General features: G+C 50.6%; 1 protein-coding gene across 11 annotated transcripts; it reads left to right on the top strand.

Annotated features, from left to right (window-relative positions):
- The first annotated feature begins 5326 nt into the window (after positions 1 to 5326).
- Pomgnt2 (protein O-linked mannose N-acetylglucosaminyltransferase 2 (beta 1,4-)) lies at positions 5327 to 20583 on the top strand. Of its 11 annotated transcripts, none has more exons than XM_036192617.1 (5): positions 5327 to 5489; positions 13168 to 13305; positions 17626 to 17707; positions 17791 to 17984; positions 18290 to 20583. In XM_036192617.1, exon 5 carries the CDS (start codon positions 18397 to 18399, stop codon positions 20137 to 20139), a length of 1743 nt encoding a protein of 580 aa, XP_036048510.1. In that variant the 5' UTR covers positions 5327 to 5489; positions 13168 to 13305; positions 17626 to 17707; positions 17791 to 17984; positions 18290 to 18396; the 3' UTR covers positions 20140 to 20583. The 11 variants fall into 11 exon arrangements, with proteins under 11 accessions (XP_036048510.1, XP_036048514.1, XP_036048513.1 ...); XM_036192623.1 differs by lacking the exon at positions 5327 to 5489 and adding exons at positions 5496 to 5714; positions 5796 to 5888 and having other exon boundaries at positions 17626 to 17984; XM_036192621.1 differs by lacking the exon at positions 17626 to 17707.
- Positions 20584 to 22237: the final 1654 nt, after the last annotated feature.

Raw genomic sequence — 22237 nt, 5'->3', positions numbered from 1 at the left:
GCCCGCCTCTGTCAGAATCCTTCAGAAGGTTGGCCAGGTGATTGCCCCATCCAGTGTGGCCTTGAACCAACAAGGGTCAGCCACGCTGGGAGAGCCTCTCAGAAAGCAAACAAGGTAGAGCCAGCCAGCCTTTACCTTTGACTGACAAGGGGAGCCAATGCCTTGTCTGAATGAAGTTATGTGGTCTGGGGCTATACATTGCAGACTCCCCAAACATGGGCAAATACCCTAAATGCTGGACGAAGGAAACAGTTGAGGAACACTGTCTGCAAAGTCTGTCTTCATTGTCAGGGAAACACACTCTGGGCGTGTCTGTGAGAGCGTTTCCAGAAAGATTTAACTGAGGAGGAAAGATCCATCCTCAGCATGGGTGGCATCATCCTGTGGGCTGGGGCCCTGAACCGAATGAAAAGGAGAAAGCTGAGCGCCAGAGTTCTTCCTTCTGCTTTCTAACAGCTGCCACACGCTCCTGCTACCACGCCATCCACCATGGTGAACTGCATCTTCAAAATGTGAGCCAAAATAAATCCTTTCTCCCTTAAGTGACTCCATTCAATATTTTGATAGAACAAAGATAAAATAAACTAATACAGTGTCATTCACATAAAACGAAGAACACAAAACGTCCTCTTCATTCAGTGTAAGACGGTAGCAGTGGTCAGTGCTGCTCCACAGAGCATCCTTGAAGGCAGACTTTCTTCAGACCACCAGCTTCCAATAATGGCACAGAGACTTTTTATTAATTATGGAAGCTTGGCCCTAGCTTGGGCTTTGTTCCCAACTAGATCTTAAAACTTAAACTGAGTCTAGCTGGTGTAATCCTTGGGCCATAGCCCACCCTCGCTCAGATTTCTTCCCAGAGTTCCTACCTCTGCCTGGAACTCCCACCTATCCTCTCCTACCTAGCTATTGGCCATTCAGCTCTCTATTAAACCAATCAGAAGGTGCCTTAGGCAGGCAAGGAAGGACAGAGACAAGTCTTTACACGGTGTTATCAAATATCTACAACACAGAAGTAGCCACTACAGACTACACATCCCCCAGATCTATAAATAATCTCCCAGGTTGGGGATTTGGCTCAGTGGTAGAGCACTTGCCTAGCAAGCGAAAGGCCCTGGGTTCGATCCTCAGCTTAAAAAAAAAAAAAAAGAATCTCCCAAGAGAATTTGGGTTGTTAATAAAGAAAACCTGGAATCTCTGAGTAATACAACAACCAAGTATTCATTACATTGTCCGAGATTTGCTAGGCATCACCCATTTTGCTTGACCTCAGAGATTTGACCTGGATACAATGTTTTCCAGTCACAACTGCCAATGGACCAAAAATCTGTGAAGGTTTATATCAGTTACTTTGTGCCACTATGACTGAAATGCCTGAGAACAATTTCAGGAGAATAATGATCTCAGCTCATAGTCTAGGGGAGTTGGATACACAGCTGCTTGGCTCCATATGCCTGGGCAGAACATCATGACTCTGGGAACCTGTGGCAGTTGACAGAAGGGAATTCCAGTACTCAGTTCATTCACTTCCCCCTTGAGGTGGTTTGAGAGAAAATGGCCCCCAGAGGGAGTAGCACTATGAGGAGGTGTGGTCTTGTTGAAGTGGGTGTGGCCTTGTTGGAAGAAGTGTGTCACTGTGGAGGCAGACTTTGTGGTCTCATATATGCTCAAGCCATGCCCAGTGTCTCAGACCACTTCCAGTTGCCTATCAAGATGTAGGACTCTCAGCTCCAGCACCACATCTGCCTGCATGCTGCCATGCTCCCTGCCATGACAATAATGGCCTGAACCTCTGAAACTGTAAGCCAGCTCCAATTAGACATTTTCCTTATAAGAGTTGCCGTGGTCATGGTGTCTCTTCACAGCAATAGAAACCCTAACTGAGACACTCCTTTTACTGCCTCCAGGCTTCCAGCCTATGGGACGATACCACCCACACATTAGTCTTTCCCTTCAGTTAGCCCTCTCTGCAAACACCCTCACAGGTACACCTGGAAGTGTGCCTCACCAATCTTCTAGGCTATTCTAAATCTAGTCAAGTTGACAGTGATGATTATTAACACAAGGCTGATGAAAATACACACTGGTAAATGTCCCTGACAGATGGTGACTCTGGGGTCTGACTTGCTCAGAAACATCAACAGGTAGATGCCAGACAATGTCAAAGCCATTTGAAAACAGTAGACTACAGTGAAAAAATTCTTTCTCCCTCCCTCCCTCCCTCCCTCCATCTCTCCCTCCCTTCCTCCCTCCCTCCATCTCTCCCTCCCTCCCTTCTCTCCCTTCTGAAACATCTTCATTTGGAAATACTCCCCAGTTTGGACAGGCTAGGAAGGTCTTTCCCACAGGACGATAAGCACACTGTCCGAGAGTTATTATTCTAACTGCCATATAGCAAGACAAAGGGTAAACGGTCTTAAACCTGCCAACAAATTTCCTTTTATGAAAGGACCAGCCTCCTGGAGGCATAAAATGCTTGGGGAGTAGCCGACTGCCTAGCTCTGCTCTCACCCCAGAGCCCCTTGTCATGCCCTCCACCTTGCAGATGAAGAGCTGCAGAGTCCGTTTTCAGGACCCCTTGCACATAGGCATCTCCCTGAGGCCCAGACTCTGCCAAGCACATGCGCACTATGACTCAGATGAAGAAAGGTCACTCTGAGATGGCTCCCTGTGTGGGGGATGTGACGAGGAAGCTGACCTCCTTACAGCTAGCTGGCGTGGCTTGGCATGACCCTGTCATCGGAGCAGACCCTAGATGCAGAGTCTGTGCCTCCTTATCCAGGTGAGTCCACACCTCCTAAAGCTCCTTCACACACATTGTTCTGCTCAAGCCAGCCAGGGCAGACTGAAACCAAGGACAGGACAGGACAGAGGTTGAGACCTGAAGGGCCTGGGGCTGTTATGCTGACCTTCCAGAGACCTTCAGTGCCCACCCTCCTGACACAGAGAGAAGTCACTGCTGCCTTAGAAAAGCCAAGACCAAATGGGGAGGAGGGTGAGGAGGGCAGGGAGTGGAGGGGAGGGCAGAGAGGAGGGGGAGGGCAGAGAGGAGGGGGAGAGTGGGGGAGGGGGGGGGAGGGCAGAGAGGAGAGGGAGAGTGGGGGAGGAGGGGGGAGGGCAGAGAGGAGGGGAGGGGGGGAGAGGAGTGGGAGGGTGGGAGAGGACAGAGAGGAGGGGGAGGGCAGAGAGGAGGGGGAGGGGGGGGGAGGAGGGGGAGAGTAGGGGAGAAGGGGAAGGGTGGGGGAGGGCAGAGAGGAGGGGAGGATGGGGGAGGAAGGGGAGGGGAAGGGTGGGGAGGGCAGCCACCATAGACAGAGGCTGGGGAGGGGGGAAGCAGGAGGCCACAGAGCCCTCTTTATGGTTGCAGGCAGAGTGCCTAATCCTGACATTATTTGCCTTGTGATGAGTGGCATTGTCCCAACTCTCAGTGTCTGTACAATCTGTTTGATCTTTTCATGAATGTGTGTGTGTGTGTTTTGACAGGCCAGTTTGGATGAGTTTACAACTGCAACCATGAGGGTCAAGTCCACTGAAGTCTTAGGATGGATTAGTGGCCAGCCAGTCATTGAAACACATGGAGTTGGGAGGGTCCCCTAATCTTCCCCATCCTCAAAAGTACAATGCTCCACATGACATCCAAGTATCCTGTTGGCACTGTCACATTTCCCAAGTGAGAATTGAGGATTTAAAAAGGTCACGTGATGACCCAGCAGATTCATTCAGATCTGTCTGATGTTAAATCCAAGCTTCAGGATTGTCCTCCCACTCATAACATACTACAGTTTCATTGTGAAGCCAATGAACGTTCTAGAAATGACAGACATGACAGAGAACCTGACAAGAAGCCATGCAGGGGAGGAGACGCTCTGAAGCCACTGAAGCCCTCATGGATGACCGTGAACAATGTTCTCTTCACATTCTGCAGTGATTACATCTTGGTTAGAGGTTTTGACTGAGTATCTACAATTTGGACTATTACCAATTTGCCCCGCACAGATTTACCAACTTTTTGTCTCAACACAGGGACACTACCATCTTAGAAATAATTATACAGTGGGTACAGGCCCTTGCTACACAATTCCAATGGACTGAGTTCCATCCTTGGAACTCACGTAAAGATGGACAGAACCAATGCCACAGAGTTGTCCCCTGACCCCTATCAGTGTGTTTTGATAGGCACCCAACAACCCCAAACACAGACAATAATGATAATAATAACAATCTTATAAAAATAGTTATATACTAATGACAGCATTTCCTCACTTGATGGGTGGAAATGAAGTGTTGTATTTCCATGGGGTGTGTGAGTGCTCCTGGTCAGTGACCCTCTGTGGTAGTTTGAATGTAATTGGCCCCCATAAGCTCATAGGGTGCGGCACTACTGGGAGGTGTGGTCTTGTTGGAGAAAGTGTATCACCATGGAGGCAGGCTTTGAGGTCTCTTTTGCTTAAGCTTCTCTTAGTGTCACAGTCCACTTCCTGTTGCCTTCTGATCAAGATGTAGCCAGCACCATGTCTGCCTGCATGGGGCCATGCTCCCTGCCATGATGATAATGGGCTGGACCACAAATAAATGTTTTCTTTATAAGAGTTGCCATGGTCATGGTGTCTCTTAATAGCAATAGAAACCCTAACTAAGACAGTCTCTGAACAATTTAAATCTTCATTGTTTGAAGCAAAAAGTCAAGGGAGCAAAAATGCATGAATCTAGAAATGGAGGCACATGAATTCTGATAATCAACAGACTCGCCTGAAGAATTGAGGATAGTTGCCCCTGAGAGCCTTCCACAAAAGCCTGATGGGTCGATGGTGCTATTGTCTGTAAGCTCTCTGTTGCATTATATTTCTTGTCTTCTTGTTTACTTTTTAAAAATTGATTTGTGTGTGTGTGTGTGTGTGTGTGTGTGTGTGTGCGCGTGCGCGCGCACACACACACACACAAGCATGGATGCCTTCAGAAGCCAGAAGAGGACTTCAGATTTCATGAATCTAGAGTTACAGGCGGTTGTGAGCTGTCCAATATGGGTACTGAGAACAGAAATCAGGACCTCAGGAAGAGCAGAAAGCACTCTCAACAACTGAGCCATCTTCCCAGCCTCCTCACGGGTCTTAAAAGTACGTCAAGTTATTATTTTTCCTCTAATAGGTGACATGGATACTGGTGTATCTTGCATTTAAATTTATTATCAGAACTCCCATAATTTGGTAAAATGAACACCAAGTAGAGCTTCTGGTCTTCCCAGGCTCGTGCAGGAGTTGAAAACTACAACTCCCAGGATTCCGTAAGCCGAAGGGGTGGTCCGGGCCGAGGCCAGAGAGGCGGATCCCGCGGCTTGCGCACGCGTTCTGGCTCCCGAGTGTGTGTGCTCTCCACTAGGGCAGGCGCACAGTGAACACCTGCGACACCCGGGCGTCAGGTGGGCAGCGCGGGGTCTGCGGCGCAGCTGGGCCCGGGGCTCCAAGCAGGCGGGGCGCAGAGCTGGGCTTCAGGTGAGGCGCTGGGCCGGGCCGGGCTTGGTGCCGGGCCCTGGGCTGCAGGGGAGGTGGACGCCGCCTGGAGCAGGCGCAGAGGTTGGAGGGGTGGGCCTGTGAGCCTGCCCCGGGTAGCGCCCTAGACCTTCCAGCTGGAGCCTGCACAGCCGCTGACAGCGGGGACGCCCACGCTGGTGCCTGGGAAAGGATGGTGCGCTTTTGGCACAGGTGGCGCAAGGAGAGGTGAGCAGAGGGGCTTGGGCCGTGCCAGCTGCGTTTAAAGCGGTACCTGGCCCGGCCTGTCGCTGACCCTTGGGTCCGTAGGGAACCAGCGGGCAATCAATGAGAGGAGCTTGTCTGGCCTGCTTGACAATGCCGCGGGGGAGCCACTGAAGGAGGACCCTGATGTGCTTGCCTGTAGGAACGCATCTTCTCAGTCATTGGTGGGAGTCCTGGGTCAAAGTTTGGGACCCTCCACCAAAGTCATGCCGCAAGTGATGAGCAGCCAGTATCCTTTGACCTTATGCCAACCAGCCCCCAGAGCCTGTTGGGAAAGAGGCTCTCAGGATTATGGGACAGATAACAGCACAGTTCATTTTTGGTATCTGCACGTTGAAATCTTGGATCCTTTACTGGCCATGTCCCCTTAATTAACTCACTCGTCTTCTCTGACCCCTGTGGGGGACCATCCCCCACCTTTTCCTGGGTACTTCTGAGGAGTGAAGGATAAGAGATTTAGAAATATAGAGGGGAGAGAAACAGAAACACTGGATAGCCTCGGGAGGGCCCGGATCTAAAGGGCTATTTATAGAAATACCAAGGGGTGGAGCAAAAGACCTCCCCTAGCACAGCCAAGTGCAGGCCCTTCCAAACCTGGTAACCATGCAGGTGGTCAACTCATCCCCTTATGCAGCCCTGCTGGGTAAAGCAAGCTCAGCTCTCACTAGGAAACCTCTGTGGGCCTCCACAGGTCCCTCCTTTATCTTCTGTAAAATAGAGTGGAGAACAAATAGACAAATGAAAACAAAAAAACTTTCACAGAGCTTCTGTGAGAATTCCATGGCAAGGCTTTCTGTCTGGGTCCTGAACACTGTGAGTTCTAGTCCCAGGCCCTGACTTTTCCACAAACTAGCTGCTGTCAGGCTGCCAGGATCTGGGAGCTCAACGAGCATACCCTTTGACATGAAGGATCTGAGTTCCAAGTAAATTAGGTCCCTTATGCTCATAGGTGGCTGGCAGGTCACTTCAGAGCTCAGAGCCCCTGAGAGCCTACAGAAGAGGGTAGAGGAAACGGAGGGTGCTGGTGAGCAGATTCACCGTAGCTGTGAACATCCTGGTGTGTTGGACTGTCAGGGTCTCTCCAGTGTTTTTGGTTTTCAGTGCTGAAGATTGAATCCAAAGCCTCGTGCGTGCTGGGCAGTGACCTGCTATTGAGCCACAGCTGCCCCCCCCCCTGGCTATCTCTTCACTCTTTGCTTTGAAGTTTTGTTAAGTTTCTCAGGCACACCAAAGCTATGATCCTTCTGCTTCTTTTTAGAGAATATTGAGAGAGCCAGAACATTAAATTACCCAATACTCCACTCCCAGGGGGCCTTGTCACTTGTCTCAACTTGGTTGCTGGAGGGACATTCTCCCTCAGGAACTGCTAAAATGATCCCCAGCGTTTTTCCAGTTGGATGAGATATTGGAGGGGAGGGAGAATCCAAAGATGCTACCATGGGCTTTTGCAGTTCAGGCTTGAGTTTGAACTTCAGTTATATCCCATAATAGCTATGTGGTACTAAACAACCCATATAACAGCCCCCAGCCTATGCCCTTTAGTGTGAATAGGGTTCATAACACCTACTTTAGGTTTGTAGCAGGGATGAGATCACATATGTAGAACACTTGGCATGAATCAGTAAACAGGTGGTAATTCCACTGTTGTCCTTGTAGAATTTCTATGAGAAGAATTGTAGTGCTTTGCTTCTGATGGCACTTTGAATCCACAAACCTGCCCCCTCCTCCACAGTGAAGTAATAGAAGTGTCTGTCTCCCAGACTGGAGGTAGAGGTTTGCGGTGATTAAGAACTGATGTAGCAGCTGGGTGGTGGTGGTGCACACCTTTAATCCCAGCACTAGTGGGGCAGAGCCAGGTGGATCTCTGTGAGTTCAAGGCCAGCCTGGTCTGAGATCCAGGACAGGCACCAAAACTACACAGAGAAAACTGTCCTGTCTTGGGGCGGGGGGGGGGGGGGGGTGGGGGGTGGGGGGGGTGGTGGTGATTGGTGTAGCATCGTTTAGCTGCTAAGTGTCAGGGCTGGAACTCAACCTAGCATCTCTGATTGGACCATTCCTTTCTCCTCTGCTGCCTGTGGGCTCTCCTGTCCTGGAACCCAGTTAGGGCCCACCACAGGCATTTCTGGTGTTACAGTGGGTTCTTGGCCACACATTTGGGTTAGAACCTGGCTCCACATGTCCTGCTGTCCCATCAGTGGTGATGCTAAAGGAGGTAGGTGGTCCTCTGAGTGAGATAAGGTGAGGCATTAGGAAGAAGCAACCTGCAGGAAGGCTTCCTTGGCTCTCATCCCTGGACCTTATGGGTTGGTGAGTCTGCAGCCTGGGTAGGACCTAGAAGGCTTCATTGGGAGAAAACCCTTGTTTATCTGCTGGAAAGAGAGAGCTGTGTGCGTCTCAGGCAGAGCTCTGCTTTGGGGAGCAGAGCTGTGGGTATGAGCTGAGAGAGTCGTGACCCCATATGACCACTGTAGCCCTGGCTGCCTGAGAGACCTCACTTATAAAATAAAGACTTGTGAGAATTTGTTTCCAAAGGCTCCTTTAGTTCTAAAAGGTAGTGGTTTTATAATTGTGTATTGATGACTAAACCTTCTCAGCCCAGTACCAGGGCAGTGGGGATAATCGTCACCCCAGCTTGCTACCTAGACTCTGTTTAGGACGAGAGAATGGCCACAGCTTGCTAAGCCACCAGCCACAGCCAGGTGTGTTCTCTGCCTGGCTGGAAGAGTAATTATAGCAAGAAGCCTTGGGTTGCTAAGTTACCGTGGAAAGCCTGTGGATCTGTGTTTCCAGAGCCTTCCACACCTGCTCTGCCCTTGAGTCATAAAATCCCCCTGCTCCGAGTTCTTCCCGCTCACCTGACACTGGAGACTCCGTCAGATGTGGTGAAACGGAGTGTGGGACTTAAAAGTGGCCCATGGAGTTAGGCGAGTTGACCTTAGTTGGGCTATAAGACTGTAAGCATGTAACTACCCATAAGGTGCGATTTTCCATATTGAGAGAAAATAAGGGCTGGGTCTGTAGTTGAGTGGTTTGCTTAGTACATAGGAAGCCCGGAGTTTGACCCCCAGCACCACCAAAGGAGTTAGAGATAGAAAAGCAAAGACATGAGACCCCTAGGCCTGCATTGGAAGGCTGTGTGAGGCATACAGGAAGGGACTGAGACTCCAGACAATTCCTGCATAGTAGGGGAAGCGAGGTGGTGGTAGCCTTGGCCTTAACTCTGCACCAGAGGCCAGCAATCTGATCTGGCCAGCGTGGATAAATCTTTCATTTTCTATGGCGTCTCAGTCTCATCAGTACCTACCCTCAGACCCAATGTGTCTATCAGAAAATCAGACCGCCTGTGCTGCAGGCCCCTTTCTTCCAGGCCATGCAGTGTGCTCATGGGCCCAAGCCACACTAAGGAAGGAGATGAGGACCCTTGCCTCCCGATCCCTGCTGTGTGCTATTGTAGTAAATAGCTTTCTGTGGGTTGCTGCAGTCATGTTTGGTCCCAGAGCCTTGAGAAGGGTGATGGCAGCTGTATTATAAGGACCTGGAGATGCTGTCCAGGCGCTTCTTTCTTAAGAGGCTTGCCTTCTCAGCTGGCTGGCAGGATGATGTGGCATCATCAGTGTCCCACACTGGCAGCTGTTTAGAATACCCTCTTCTTCCCTGGCCTCATTTTGCACTACTTCCACACCACAAGCGGGAAAGATCAGGTGCAGGAAGCTTTTCTAGGAAGTTTCCAGTGTGGAAGCTGTCTCAGTCGGCACTATCGTGGAACTTCAGCTCGAAAGTCTTGTTAGCAAAGTTAGCCTTTAGTAACAGAGAGGGAGATCCTTTGCTGGATCCACCATTTCTTTGTGGCTAATGCAAATTCCTTCAGAGGATGGTAGAACTGCATGATGTCAGAACAACTTTATATGAAAACTAAGCACATGGTGGGATCATCTGGAAGTTTTATCAGAACATGGGTTCCTGAGCCCAACTGAAAGAATTCTGGTTCATGCATATGTGGGCCACAAGAGTAGAACAGTTGGACCCTACCCCTTGAGCAAGCTCTACAACCCTAAAGGGCTTCTGGGTCTTCCTTCCCCATGGAAGGGGCCTGTTCCTTTAAGTATCCTACATTTGGTAGAATTTCTAGTGCTTTCCCCACGGGGCTGCCCCAAGGTGAGTGTCTCACAGAGATTCACAGTGTGAACTGGGGGTCAAGTATATAGACTGATTCCTGGCAGAAGTGCATATCCTGAACTTGATAAGAAAGATTAAACCCAGATTGAGGCACATATTGGAAAAAAATAGTTATCTGGCTTAAAGACTATCAAGGTTGGGGTTGGGGAGATGGCTTAGAGGTTAACAGCATGTGTTGCTCTTGCAGAGGGCCAGAGTTTGATTCCTAGCATCCACATGGTAGTTCACAACTATTCATAACTTTAGTTCCAATACCCTCTCTTCCATGGGCACTGTACGTGCATGCAGGAAAAACACGTGGAAGATAAAAACAAACTTTAAAGAAACTGTCAAAGTCATAGGAAAGACTAAGAAGGTATCCCAGATAGAGAGGTGAGAGATGTGACTCTCTTCATCCTGGGTTGGATTTTGGACACAGCATAGGGACCGTGGATAACAACAGTATTGTCAATATTAATTTTCTTAATTTGCATTATATAAGAGAAAATTGTTCTCACAAATGTATACTTAATACTATCGGGAGAGATGTCACCAGAACTTTTTTGTTTGTTGTTTTTTGTTTTTGAGACAAGGTCTTGGTAAGTATCCAGGCTGGTCTTAAATCCTCCAATCCACTCCCAAATGCTGGGGTTGCAGGCATATACTACAACACCTGGTATCTAGTTTAATTTTAAACAGTTGAGAAAAGAGTTTGTAAGTGACAGAGTGTGAGAAATGTGTCAACTTAGGAAGAATCTAGATGGGGGTTGGGGGAGATTCTGTACTCTGAGCAGCTTTCGTAAGCTGGAGTTGTTTCCTTGTGAAATAAGGAGATTGCAGACACCAGAGCCAGTCCCATGGCCAGCCCCGCCCTGGAGTCTCATATGTACTTGAGCGGCTTCCTGCCCTCCCTTCTCTTCTACTATCTTTAATATAAATGAGAATTGTCACTGAGGTGAAGCAGGACCGTGCACCCAGTGACGAGCCAGTGGGTATTAGCTACCATAGTGCCATCATCACTAGGACAGAGGGGCTGAGAGCAACAACACAGTGACAGACCAAGGGAACTTGCCCAATCTGTCACTAAGGCAGGGTCGCAGACTCCCTGGAGGTCTGACAACTCTTACGTGGCTTGCCTACAAAGGGCTTTACAAGTCCCCTTGAGGAGTCTCCCTGGTGAAGCCAGCTTTTCTGGCAGCCTCACATCCTGCTGTCTCTACCCCAAAGCCTGGAGTTCTCATTGAACTGTGTGGCGTGGGCTCTGCTTAGGTGGGGAAGGCACTCTAAGACTTAGAGGTCTTGTGGTTTGCTGTGTCCAGGAGAGCTGGACACACGAACATAGTGATCAGCACCAGCCATACCCCTCTAAGACCTTGCCCAGAACTCATCCACCCACCTCCAGGTAGAGCCTCTTCTGTTTTGTTGTTGTTGTTGTTTTGGTTTTGGTTTTTTGAGACAGGGTTTCTCTGTGTAACTTTGAAGCCTATCCTGGAACTCACTCTGTAGACCAGGCTGGCCTTGATCCGCCTGGCTCTGCCTCCCGAGTGCTGGGATTAAAGGCATGTGCCACCACTGCCCGGCCCAGGTAGAGCTTCTTTGGGTCTCTTATACCTGTGTGTGCTGGGCATACTTTCTGGTTTTTTTTACTGTCTTTCCTACCATGGGCATCTCCTGGAGTCTTGATGGATTCTGTCTCACATGGGGTCCAAGTCCCACCTGACATGGACGTTTTGGGGTCTGGGTAGTCCCTGTAAGAATTGGTTTTGAGCTGGGTGGCGGTGGCACATACCTTTAATCCCAGCACTCAGAAGGCAGAATTGGGTGGATCTCTGTAAGTTCGAGGCCAGCCCGGTCTGCATAGACCCCAGGGCATCCAGGGCTGTGCAGAGAAACCTTGTCTTGAAAAACAAAAAGCAAGAACAAAATTTGTGGTTTTTTTCCCTGCAGTTTTCACCTTAAGAACTTGTGATACCATACTCCTTGTGCCCTGTGTGAGCCTAGGCCCAGTCAGCTTCCAGTGACCCATTCATGCTAAGAAGGTGGACCCCAGGCTGTGAGCAGATGTCTGTATCACTAGGGAACAGTTCCCTGGTGAGAGGGTTGCAGGCCAGCAGGGGAGGCTGAGTCCGCCTCCAGCTCACCTGAGCCCTCCTACCAGCACAAGAAGGGCAGGCTAATCACCCATCACACCAGGGCAAAGGAGCTTGAGCCTCTTGGAGTTGAGACCCATTCATTGTTACATCAGCTGTTGACACATGGTTCAGTCTCCAGCTCTGAGTTCAAGAGGGTGTTTTCTAGGTCAAGGTGTTAGTATAAGAATGTGAATGGGTAGACAGTGAAGGCTGGAGAGATGGTTCAGTGGTTAGGATCCCATTCTGCTCTTGCAGAGGATCCAAATTCCGATCCTGGCCGTGTCTGCTGGCTCACTCATGTCTGTAACTCCAGCTCCAGGGGAACCCAACATCTCTGACCTCCACAGGAACTACACTTATGTGCACACACACAATTAAAAATAAAACTCTAAAAACAAAACAAAACAAAACCTCAATCATGTGAACGCAGAGCTGCTCAATGCACCTTTATAGTTCATTGCTACATGTTACAAAGATGCTTGGGCTGCCTGCATCTTCCTGAAGGAATGATTCCCTTCCCAGGAAGTCCAGTGTGCTTAAAATGTGCAGCTTTTCTCCTTAGGGTCATATGTAGTTTTGGTACACATACAACCATCATGTAACTAACTACCTGGTGAACAGGAAGGTGGGGGAAGTGGAAGAGATCGTCCCGAGGGGCAGCCTGACCTTGTGGAGTGTGACAGGGCAGCCCGCCCCTATGGAGTGTGTTTGAGTTTACCCACTCAGAGCAAGGGGGACGCCATGTGCCACCTGAAGCTTCCACAGTTAAGCCCTAGCCAACACATGCTGTGTAAAAATACTTCTCAGTGTCAGAGTAAGGATTCCACCATTTCAGCAACAAATTCGGGCAGCTTTTAAAAGTCAGATTGCTATAATGTTAGTGTAAAACCGTCCCACCACCTCTCCTGGCCTGGGCCACTGGTTCTTGTGCAAGCCTAGGCCTGGCAGGAGCTGGCAGACCAGACCCCTCCTGCCGGTAGCCCTGCTCTTCGGGGAGCGACAGGTGAAGAGCTGTTTCTGACGGTCCTGAAGCTGGAGCCTAGGTGCTGGGGTTGCCGTCGTTGAACCAGAGCTTATGAACCGATGCACACCTGATTCTAACAGGTCACCCCATCCTTGTCTTCACTCAGTTTGTACAGTTGCTGGAAATTACAGATGAGGGCTTTTCACATTTTATCTGCGGAAATCAGAAGACTGCTGTGAGAGGCTGACCTGTCCTAACCCAGGATCCTTAATTCTGGACCTCCAGCCTCCAGTACTGTGAGGAGGTATGTTTGTTGTTTAAACCACCTAGCCCATGGTGGTTAGTTACCCCAGCCTAAGGCGACTGCTGCCCTGCCAAGCTCTCAGCAAGCTGAGCTTTAACGGTCCCTCCACTGCCCCAGGCCCCAGGTCATGTGGTCTGCCCTGGCTCTACTTTCCCATTGGCTCCCAATCTGTGAGTCTGCAGCTGTGACTAGTCTAGGAATCCTGGGATGCTTCCTCCATGTCAGACCTTAGGCCCATGTGTGGTTGTCTGGGGCTGGGGCTGGCCAGGGCATTCAGGAAATGGAGACTGTGCCCACGCTCGATGTCCAGGCTGGCAGGTGAGTCCTGTCAGCACTCGGTCTCACCCTCACTGCTGGGCTGTTGAAAGGTGTGTCAGCATCCTTGTGTCTGCTGTATTTAAGGGCTTTTGTGGACACATAGTCTCACTCTGTCGAGCTCTGTCCTGAGCCACTAAACTGAATTCATCCTAACCATACTTCCTGTAGCAGACAGACAGTGCGCACGTCCACGGATGAGGAGAGGTTTGAAGAGGAAAAGGAACCAACCTAGGCCGTGAGGCCCATTCTGTCTGCATATGAGCTTCTGTACCCACTTGACCTTGTTCCTCCTCTGGGGACTATTATGGGCTAGCCTTTGGGAAGTGGGAATTATTAAACAAAAGCCAGGTCAGGTGACCATGTGACATAGTAAAGCAGAGGGGTCACCAAATGGGAATTGACAGGAAACTGCTTTCCTTACTGATAGCTTACCTCCCTGATGTCTGGAGGGAGGAGGATGGTGTGCGGTGATGGCCACCTCATCCCCAGCAGCTGTTACTGCTCCTCAGCATGTGTGCCTTGCGTGCAAGCACACACATACTGTATTGCTCACCTACACACACTGACTTGTACGTAAGATCAGTGGAGAATTGGGTTCACTTGCTATGATCCACCCACCCTCTGATGCCCTGCAAAGCAGGAATGCTGGCTCAGCAATGTTGGCTGGTGTCCATCCCTCTGTTGGTAGTACACCATGCTGATGGTTAGTCATGTTCAGTATTGGGCCTGTCCCCATCCATCCAGTGCCTACCATTGGGTTGATGAAGGAAGTACTCTAAGGTCTTTTGTCATGAAAGATTTGAGGACACAGCTTTTCACTGAGTCACAGCTTCAGGCCTTTGCAGGCATGTTTTGTCTCCAAGGTGATTCTAGGTCCTGTCAAGTTGGGACAGGACTCACCAAGAGCCTGGCTTCTTGCTGGAGATGGAGGGTGAGTCCATCTCCCACACTCTGCCTCACCTGGGCATCATCCTCAGCTCTCTGCTCCTCACCTCTCCTGGAAGGAAGGCCCACTGCACAGACCAGTCTGTACCATGGCGAGAAATATGAGACAGGTGTGAATGATGCTTTCCAGCTCCTCTCCCGAGTCCCCCAAATCAGGAAAAAGGGGTGCTGAAATGCTGTGGCTCCCTTCCATAGTGGGCATCTTTTAGATGTTATTTCTAGTTGTCTGGGCTCCTTGAGTAAACTAAACTGAATTTGAATTCTCAGCACTCACATAAAAAGCCATGCACGGTGACTTGTAATATCTGTAACCTCAGTGCTAGGGGCAGGGGAGAGGAGCCAGACAAGAAGATCCCTGGAGCTTGCTGGCCAGCCAAGCTAGGGTAGCCAAACTGGTGAGCTCCAGGTTCAGTGAGGAGACCCAAAAAATAAGAGGGGGTTGGAGAGAGAGCTCAGCAGTTAAAAGTACTTGTTGCTCTTAGAACCCCTTTGGTTCCCAGCTTCCACATGCGGCTCACAACCATATGTGGCTCCATCTCCAGGGCATTGGTGTCCTTTTCTGGCCTCCAAGAGCACCAAGTGTTCATGATGCACAGATATCCACGCAGGCAAACGGATCTAAAAAGAATAAGGTAGAGAGCCATCAAGGAAGGTACTTGTCCACCAGTAGCCTCCACAGGCATGTGCACACATGTGCATGCACACCCTCACACGTTTACACACTAGTCACATACAAGTTTGTTTACAGTCCCCTCCACAGCAGAGCAGGGAGGGGCCACAGAAGCCACTTCTGGCTAAGGGGTAGAATCGGGGTTAGAGTCCATTTAAAGCTCTGAGGCCATTTCTTAGAACAGTGTTGAGATTGAAGCTAGCCCTTTTTAACTTCTCTGTCCTTGGCCAGGCTTGAGGCTGATTTCAGGATGCACATGGTGGGCCTGCACAATCCAGAAACAGACAGACAGGCTCTTCTTTCTCTGTGTGGAATGTCCACGTCACAGACCCTCCATCTTGTCAGATCCCGTCTGATGGGAGGCTCTGGGCACTTTTGGAGCCCAGAGGGTGGGTGTGTCCTTCAGCCCGCACAGCATGCTCACCTGCAGACCCTAAAGAACCAGCATAGGTTTTTAGGGACAGTGGGTGGAGACAGGATACGTTTCCCCAGTGGCCCCTGCCTCTCACCCGAGGAGGCTTGCAGTCCCATTTGTTTTTATTAAAGTGCTCCCTGCCTCTGTCTGAGATCTGACTCTGCCAGAACTTTTGATCTTGCTGGCCTAGGTAGGATGCTACAATGCAGTAGGGGTAAGGTGATGCAGGAGAATGTGGGACAGACAGGAAGGATGTTATGGTGACCACTGGCCGCCCCACACCTTGGCTTCTCCACAGTGACATCTTAAGGGATCCGTTATAAGACTCCCCAGAAGATTTAAATCAAGCATGAAGAACAAGTCCATTGTCTGTCCTCCATCCTGGTTCACCTGAGAGAGTGTGGGGAAGGAAGATACTGAGAGAGGTTAAGCCAGAACAGCTAGCCCCATGGGTGGACCCAGAGCCATATAGAACAAGTCTGTACACAGTCCCAGCAGAGAGGAGTGTGGGTTGCTAACCAAGGTGGCCCAGTTCTGATCACTGGATTCCCATCGCTCAGCCATGATTCAGGTTGCCTGACTATAAAGCTGGCTGAAACCCAGTCAGTCCACCCCATGCTTTAGAACACACGGTTCAGCAGGTTTTCTCTCGTTAAAGCTTCACATTTTCCCCTTTGAAAGGGTAACACCAGAACCTGACATGCCCAGTGAAGTCTTCATGGCATATTCTATGTCTGTCCCGACCCCTGCTAGTGCCATATTGGCAGGCCCTGGGATGGGTCCACCTCCTGAGAGCCCAGAAACAGCCAAGTCCTGTCTCTCCAGTTACCTCAGGTTGCTGCAGTCCTGCTTGTGTCCAGCAGATGGCACCCGTGTCAAGCTGCTGATCCTCTGTAACAGTGTTTGGATTGCTGTGTTGGAGGTGTCTTAGGGAGACAGTCTCATATACACAGAAGGGTCACAGGGAAATGGCTGCAGCATCATTCTGCTGGGTCTGAGCACATCACTCAGAAAGCTGTACCCTCCTGGCATGTGGTTGTCTGTGAGAAGCCAGAACCACAACTCAGTCTGGCTTTAAAGATGAAGAAAGTTCTCTCACAGCAGACCTGGAAACATCACCAGGGTCCCCTGTGTCTCCTGCTGTGCCACCTTAGCATACTGTCTGTACCCTCAAGCCAGTTTGCTTACGGTTGGCAGATGGCAGCCAAGGGACACCCCTGCCCTCCTGTCCCTTGGGCAGGAGCACACACTGGCTGCTTCTCCCCAGTCTGACTGATCCCTCTTTGCAGCATGTCACTGGGTCGGGCCAGAGCTCCAAAGGTGAATTCTCTGCACCTTAAGAGCTATGTGTCTCTGCCTCCTCTGGGTCCCAGGAGACTCAGCACGGGCTCAGAGGAGTTGTGGACACACTGAAGACTCCTTAGGAAGACCAACATCGATGGAGATGACCACCCTATGCTGACCTAACAGTGACAGAACACTGTTTCAAGTTGCAGTAATGTAAGGGACACTGTCTGCCTAGCACTGGCCAGCCTTTGCTCTGAATCATGATGGCAGCAGTGTACCTTGGAATGCACATGTGCTTCATCGAGTGTCCCAGCCCTTTCCTTTTCCTTGCACTGAAGCCTAACTTATCAGAGAATCTAATGGATGAAATGGCGCCATTTGTACATCAGAAAACAACTGGGTGCCAGGACTTGAATTTCAACCAGTGTGTCACTTCTGACCACCAAAGCCTGGGACGGGGCTGCCAAATGCTTGCTTTTTCTAAAGAGTGCCTGAATTCCAAAAGAAAGGCCACCCAGGCCAAGGGAGTGAATGTTCCTGGCCTTTACTGTGTCTCAGTACTGGCACTAATTACTGTACTACTCCAAACATAAGGGGTTCTGTTTGGAGATAGATGTTGGCCCAAAACCTGGACCTTGCCGAAGTTCTGCAGAGCCCTGGTGGTGGTAATGTCTTTCCTTCACAGGGCATCCTCAGAGACTGATGAAACCACACGGTATTTCACGGTAAAGCAGAACAGATTCCACCAGCTGCTACTGTTGAAAAAGGTGCTACTTAGCATACGGGTGCTCATCCAGGCAGAGGGGTTGTTACTTCTTGCAACAGCTGAAAAGCGTCTTTATTCTCCCAGCTCTGCGGCTGAGTGATGCTGGTGTGATTCGAAGGGTAACTCATCTAAACAAATGGCTCCCGGGGCTGTTGAGATGACTGAGTAGTGTCTGCCCACTTAAGCATGAGGATCTACTTACCTCTGTAATGCCAGCCCTGGAGAGGCAGAGACCAGAGGATCCTGGAGGTCACTGGCCAGACAGTCTAGCTAAATCAGTGAGTACCAGGTTCAGTGAGAGACCCTGTCTCAAAAATACAGAGTGTAGAACAATCAAGGAAAGACACTTAATTCTGGCCTCCAAGCATACATGCATACATGTGCCCATGCACACACATGACATTTTAAAAAGCCTAGAACTTGTCATTGGACTTGCAGCTGCTTTTTAGTAAGAGTCGCTTAGTTTTTCATGTCTGGCTGTAGCTGCTCCCAGGGAGCTTTGCTGAAGCAGGTGTGGGAGGAGCATGCAGTGGGAGTGTGCTGAGACACCTGGCTGGGCTGACTCCTCTCTCTCCCTTCACAGGCTTTTTCTTGTCCCCAGCACACATAGGGATGGATGGGTGAAGCCCACCTGGGCTGTGGCACTGCCCAGCAGCCGTCATCTCGTTAGGGCCCCTCGGTGGCAGAAGGATGCACCTCTCTGCAGTGTTCAATGCCCTCCTGGTGTCCGTGCTGGCTGCAGTCCTGTGGAAGCATGTGCGGCTGCGGGAGCATGCGGCCACCCTAGAGGAGGAACTGGCCCTCGGACAGCAGTCCCTGGATCCAGTTCCAGGACTGAGGATTGACTACCCAAAGGCCCTGCAGATCCTCATGGAGGGCGGCACCCACATGGTGTGCACAGGCCGCACCCACACAGACCGCATATGTCGCTTCAAGTGGCTCTGCTACTCCAATGAGGCTGAAGAATTCATCTTCTTCCATGGCAACTCATCCGTGATGCTGCCCAATCTGGGCTCCCGGCGCTTCCAGCCAGCCCTGCTGGACCTGTCCACTGTGGAGGACCATAATGCCCAATACTTCAACTTTGTGGAGCTGCCCGCTGCAGCCCTGCGCTTCATGCCAAAGCCAGTGTTCGTGCCTGATGTGGCCCTCATTGCCAACCGCTTCAACCCCGATAACCTCATGCATGTCTTCCATGACGACCTGCTCCCCCTCTTCTACACGCTGAGGCAGTTCCCTGGCCTGGCCCAGGAGGCCCGGCTCTTCTTCATGGAGGGCTGGGGCGAGGGCGCCCACTTTGACCTTTATAAACTCCTTAGCCCCAAGCAGCCGCTGCTTCGCGCTCAGCTCAAGACGCTGGGCAGATTGCTCTGCTTTTCCCATGCTTTTGTGGGCCTCTCCAAGGTCACCACCTGGTACCAGTATGGCTTTGTCCAGCCCCAGGGCCCAAAGGCCAACATCCTCGTCTCAGGCAATGAGATCCGGCAGTTCACCCGCTTCATGACCGAAAGGCTGAATGTGAGCCACGCAGGGGCACCCCTGGGTGAGGAATACATTCTGGTCTTCAGTCGCACCCAGAACAGACTCATCTTGAACGAGGCAGAGCTGTTGCTGGAGCTAGCACAAGAGTTCCAGATGAAGACCGTGACAGTATCCCTGGAGGACCACACCTTTGCTGATGTTGTGCGGCTGGTCAGCAATGCCTCCATGCTAGTCAGCATGCATGGGGCCCAGCTGGTCACGGCCCTCTTCCTGCCCCGTGGGGCCACCGTAGTCGAACTCTTCCCCTATGCTGTCAACCCTGACCACTACACCCCCTATAAGACGCTGGCCACTCTGCCTGGCATGGACCTGCAGTATGTAGCCTGGCGAAACATGATACGAGAGAACACAGTCACACACCCTGAGCGGCCCTGGGACCAAGGGGGCATCACCCACCTGGACCGGGCTGAGCAGGCCCGCATCCTACAGAGCCGAGAGGTCCCCCGGCATCTCTGTTGCCGGAACCCAGAATGGCTCTTCCGAATCTACCAGGACACCAGGGTGGACATCCCGTCCCTCATGCAATCCATTCGGCGTGTGGTGAAGGGCCGGCCAGGGCCGCGGAGGCAGAGGTGGACAATCAGCCTGTACCCAGGCAAGGTGCGGGAGGCTCGATGCCAGGCGTCTGTGCAGGGTGCCACTGAGGCCCACCTGTCTGTGTCCTGGCAGATCCCATGGAACCTCAAGTACCTAAAAGTGAGGGAGGTGAAGTATGAGGTGTGGCTGCAGGAGCAAGGGGAGAACACGTATGCACCTTACATGCTGACCCTGCAGAATCACACCTTCACAGAGAACATCAAGCCTTTTACCACCTACCTGGTGTGGGTCCGCTGTATCTTTAACAAGAGCCTCCTGGGGCCTTTTGCAGATGTGCTGGTGTGCAGCACGTAGCCAGCAGGCCATGGCCCGGCCTCAGGAGGGTGGCCTTTGCTGTTCAGCTTTCCCAGGCCGAAGCCCTGCTGGCAGCTATGGTGATGACGTATCTATTTACTGAGTAGGCCAGGGCTAGGCCTGCTCCCAGGGTCTTACTGCTGCAGGTATGGAGTTTGCAGAATTCTTTGCCCTGAAGAGGTGGTGCATGCCCCCTCTGCCACTTTGATTATTCCCACCCAGGAGGAATTCCTTTGTGGTGAGGAGGAGGCACAGGCAGGTCCCAGGGATCTGCTCTTGCTAATTGATCGTGCTGTTTTCTGTCGTGGCCTTGGTACAGATCCTGGCTTCTAAAAACAGTGGTCATGTAGTTGGTGGGCTAGGCAGACAGTCTCTGCGAATTTCACCTGTAGCTGAGTGACAGGTGTGTTTGGAGCAGTCATTAAATGATTATGAACATCGTGGGTCAAGTCTTTTAATGTCATTACCATATATGAGTTATACCTTGTATTGGGTTTCATATGACATCTTCATGCATATGTATAATGCATTTCAGTCCTATTCAGCCTGTTAACCTTTCCTGTTCCCCTGCTACTGAGCCTTTCCTCTTTCCAACACACCCCTCCTATTTTCATGTCCTTTTGAGTGGGTCTTTATATGAGCCAATGAGTTTCATTAGGGTTGCCTAGAAGCACATGGATGAGGGTTTGTTTGAAGGGCCTTACCATCGACTGCCCAACTAAAGAAAATGTCTCCCTCCATCCATTAGCTATGCTCCTCAGTGAAGGATGAGGCTGCACAAGCTCATCCCATCTCATGGTGGGTATAGGTGGACCTGATCCTGTGTTGATCATCACAGGTGCTGGGTATTCAAGAGTACCCACAAGTCAGTGTTCCACACCACCACCACCCCTTCTTGAGCCTTGGAGAGAGTGAGATAGATGCCCAGGGATGAGCATTCAGTAGTCAGTCACTTACCCTCAGCAATTAACCAGTTATGAGTCTCCAGATACTGCTGGCCAATGCCAAAGCAGGCCCTGGCAGAGCTGAGAGCATCACAGATCCATAGGCATGGAAAGGTATTTAGAAGACAATCTCATAGGCGCGTCATAGCCATGAAACGTAATGGCAGTAGCTTCCCCATTAGAGCCCATGACCTCCCAACCAGGCTTTTGAACAGGTTGTAACATCAAACCTGAATTCTCTCCTGTGGGACGGTCCTCAAATCCAATCAGAAAGCAGTGGTTGCCCCCATAACAGACCTGCCACTACTGTGTCAGTAGAGACTCATCCTGCCTGGCCGGTTGGTGGTGTTGCAAAGAGAGCCTGCAGCCAGGTAAGACTGTGGTTATCCTCCCCCAGAAGCCTACCTAACACCTCTTATAATACTGTGAGGGTTAGTGGGCAGTGAGGAAGCTTCCAGGTCCAACTTGATTTCTCTGCCCTGTGACAGGTGTTTGGTGTCTTCCACTGTAGGGTTTTATCATTTAGCACTGGTGGGCAACAGAGTGGCAATTGCCTATATTTGGGGGTGGCCTTAGGAGCCACCTTAGGCTGACAGCTCATAGGAGATAGCCTTTGGGCAAGTCTTGGACAACAGGAAGCAAAGTTGGCTCTGAGTACCCAGATGACCTTTAATTTTGATTGTCAAAGGAGATGACAGTGTGGGATAGGACCCGGATTGTGAAGGGAGCATGCTGTGCCCACCTTGCATGGGCAATGTCTTGCACAGAGGCTATGAAGAGGAGTGCATCCGTGGGGATAGCCACGAAAATCACATTTGACCTGGGTAGTGTTTGGCCATGCATTCTCCCCAATTCGCAGTGAAACCATAGACATGCTCTCATTAAAGTCAGGAGTAAGATGTAAATATCGCTAACTGTTATTCAACCTTCCTCCCAAAAACAAACCAACAAACAATGAAGGTCACACAACATCATAAATAAAGAGTAATTAAAAATAAAATGGAAAATTTGATTTTCCACTCAAAGGCTCATATAAATATTTATCTAGAGGACTAGAAAGATTACTCAGCAGTTAAGAGCATCAGATGCTCTCCCAGAGGACCCAACTTGAGTTCCCAGCACTGCATGCATGAGGTACACAGACATACATGCAG

Source organism: Onychomys torridus, chromosome 7 (assembly GCF_903995425.1).
Source record: "Onychomys torridus chromosome 7, mOncTor1.1, whole genome shotgun sequence".
Classification (NCBI taxonomy): Eukaryota; Metazoa; Chordata; class Mammalia; order Rodentia; family Cricetidae; genus Onychomys; species Onychomys torridus.
The sequence above is the reverse complement of the archived record's forward strand: the minus strand, read 5'-3'. Positions and strand labels throughout refer to the sequence as shown.

What these genes read in the sequence shown, in the direction of transcription:
- Pomgnt2 (XM_036192627.1), top strand. Translation starts at nt 18,397, where the DNA reads ATGCACCTCTCTGCAGTGTTCAATGCCCTCCTGGTGTCCGTGCTGGCT.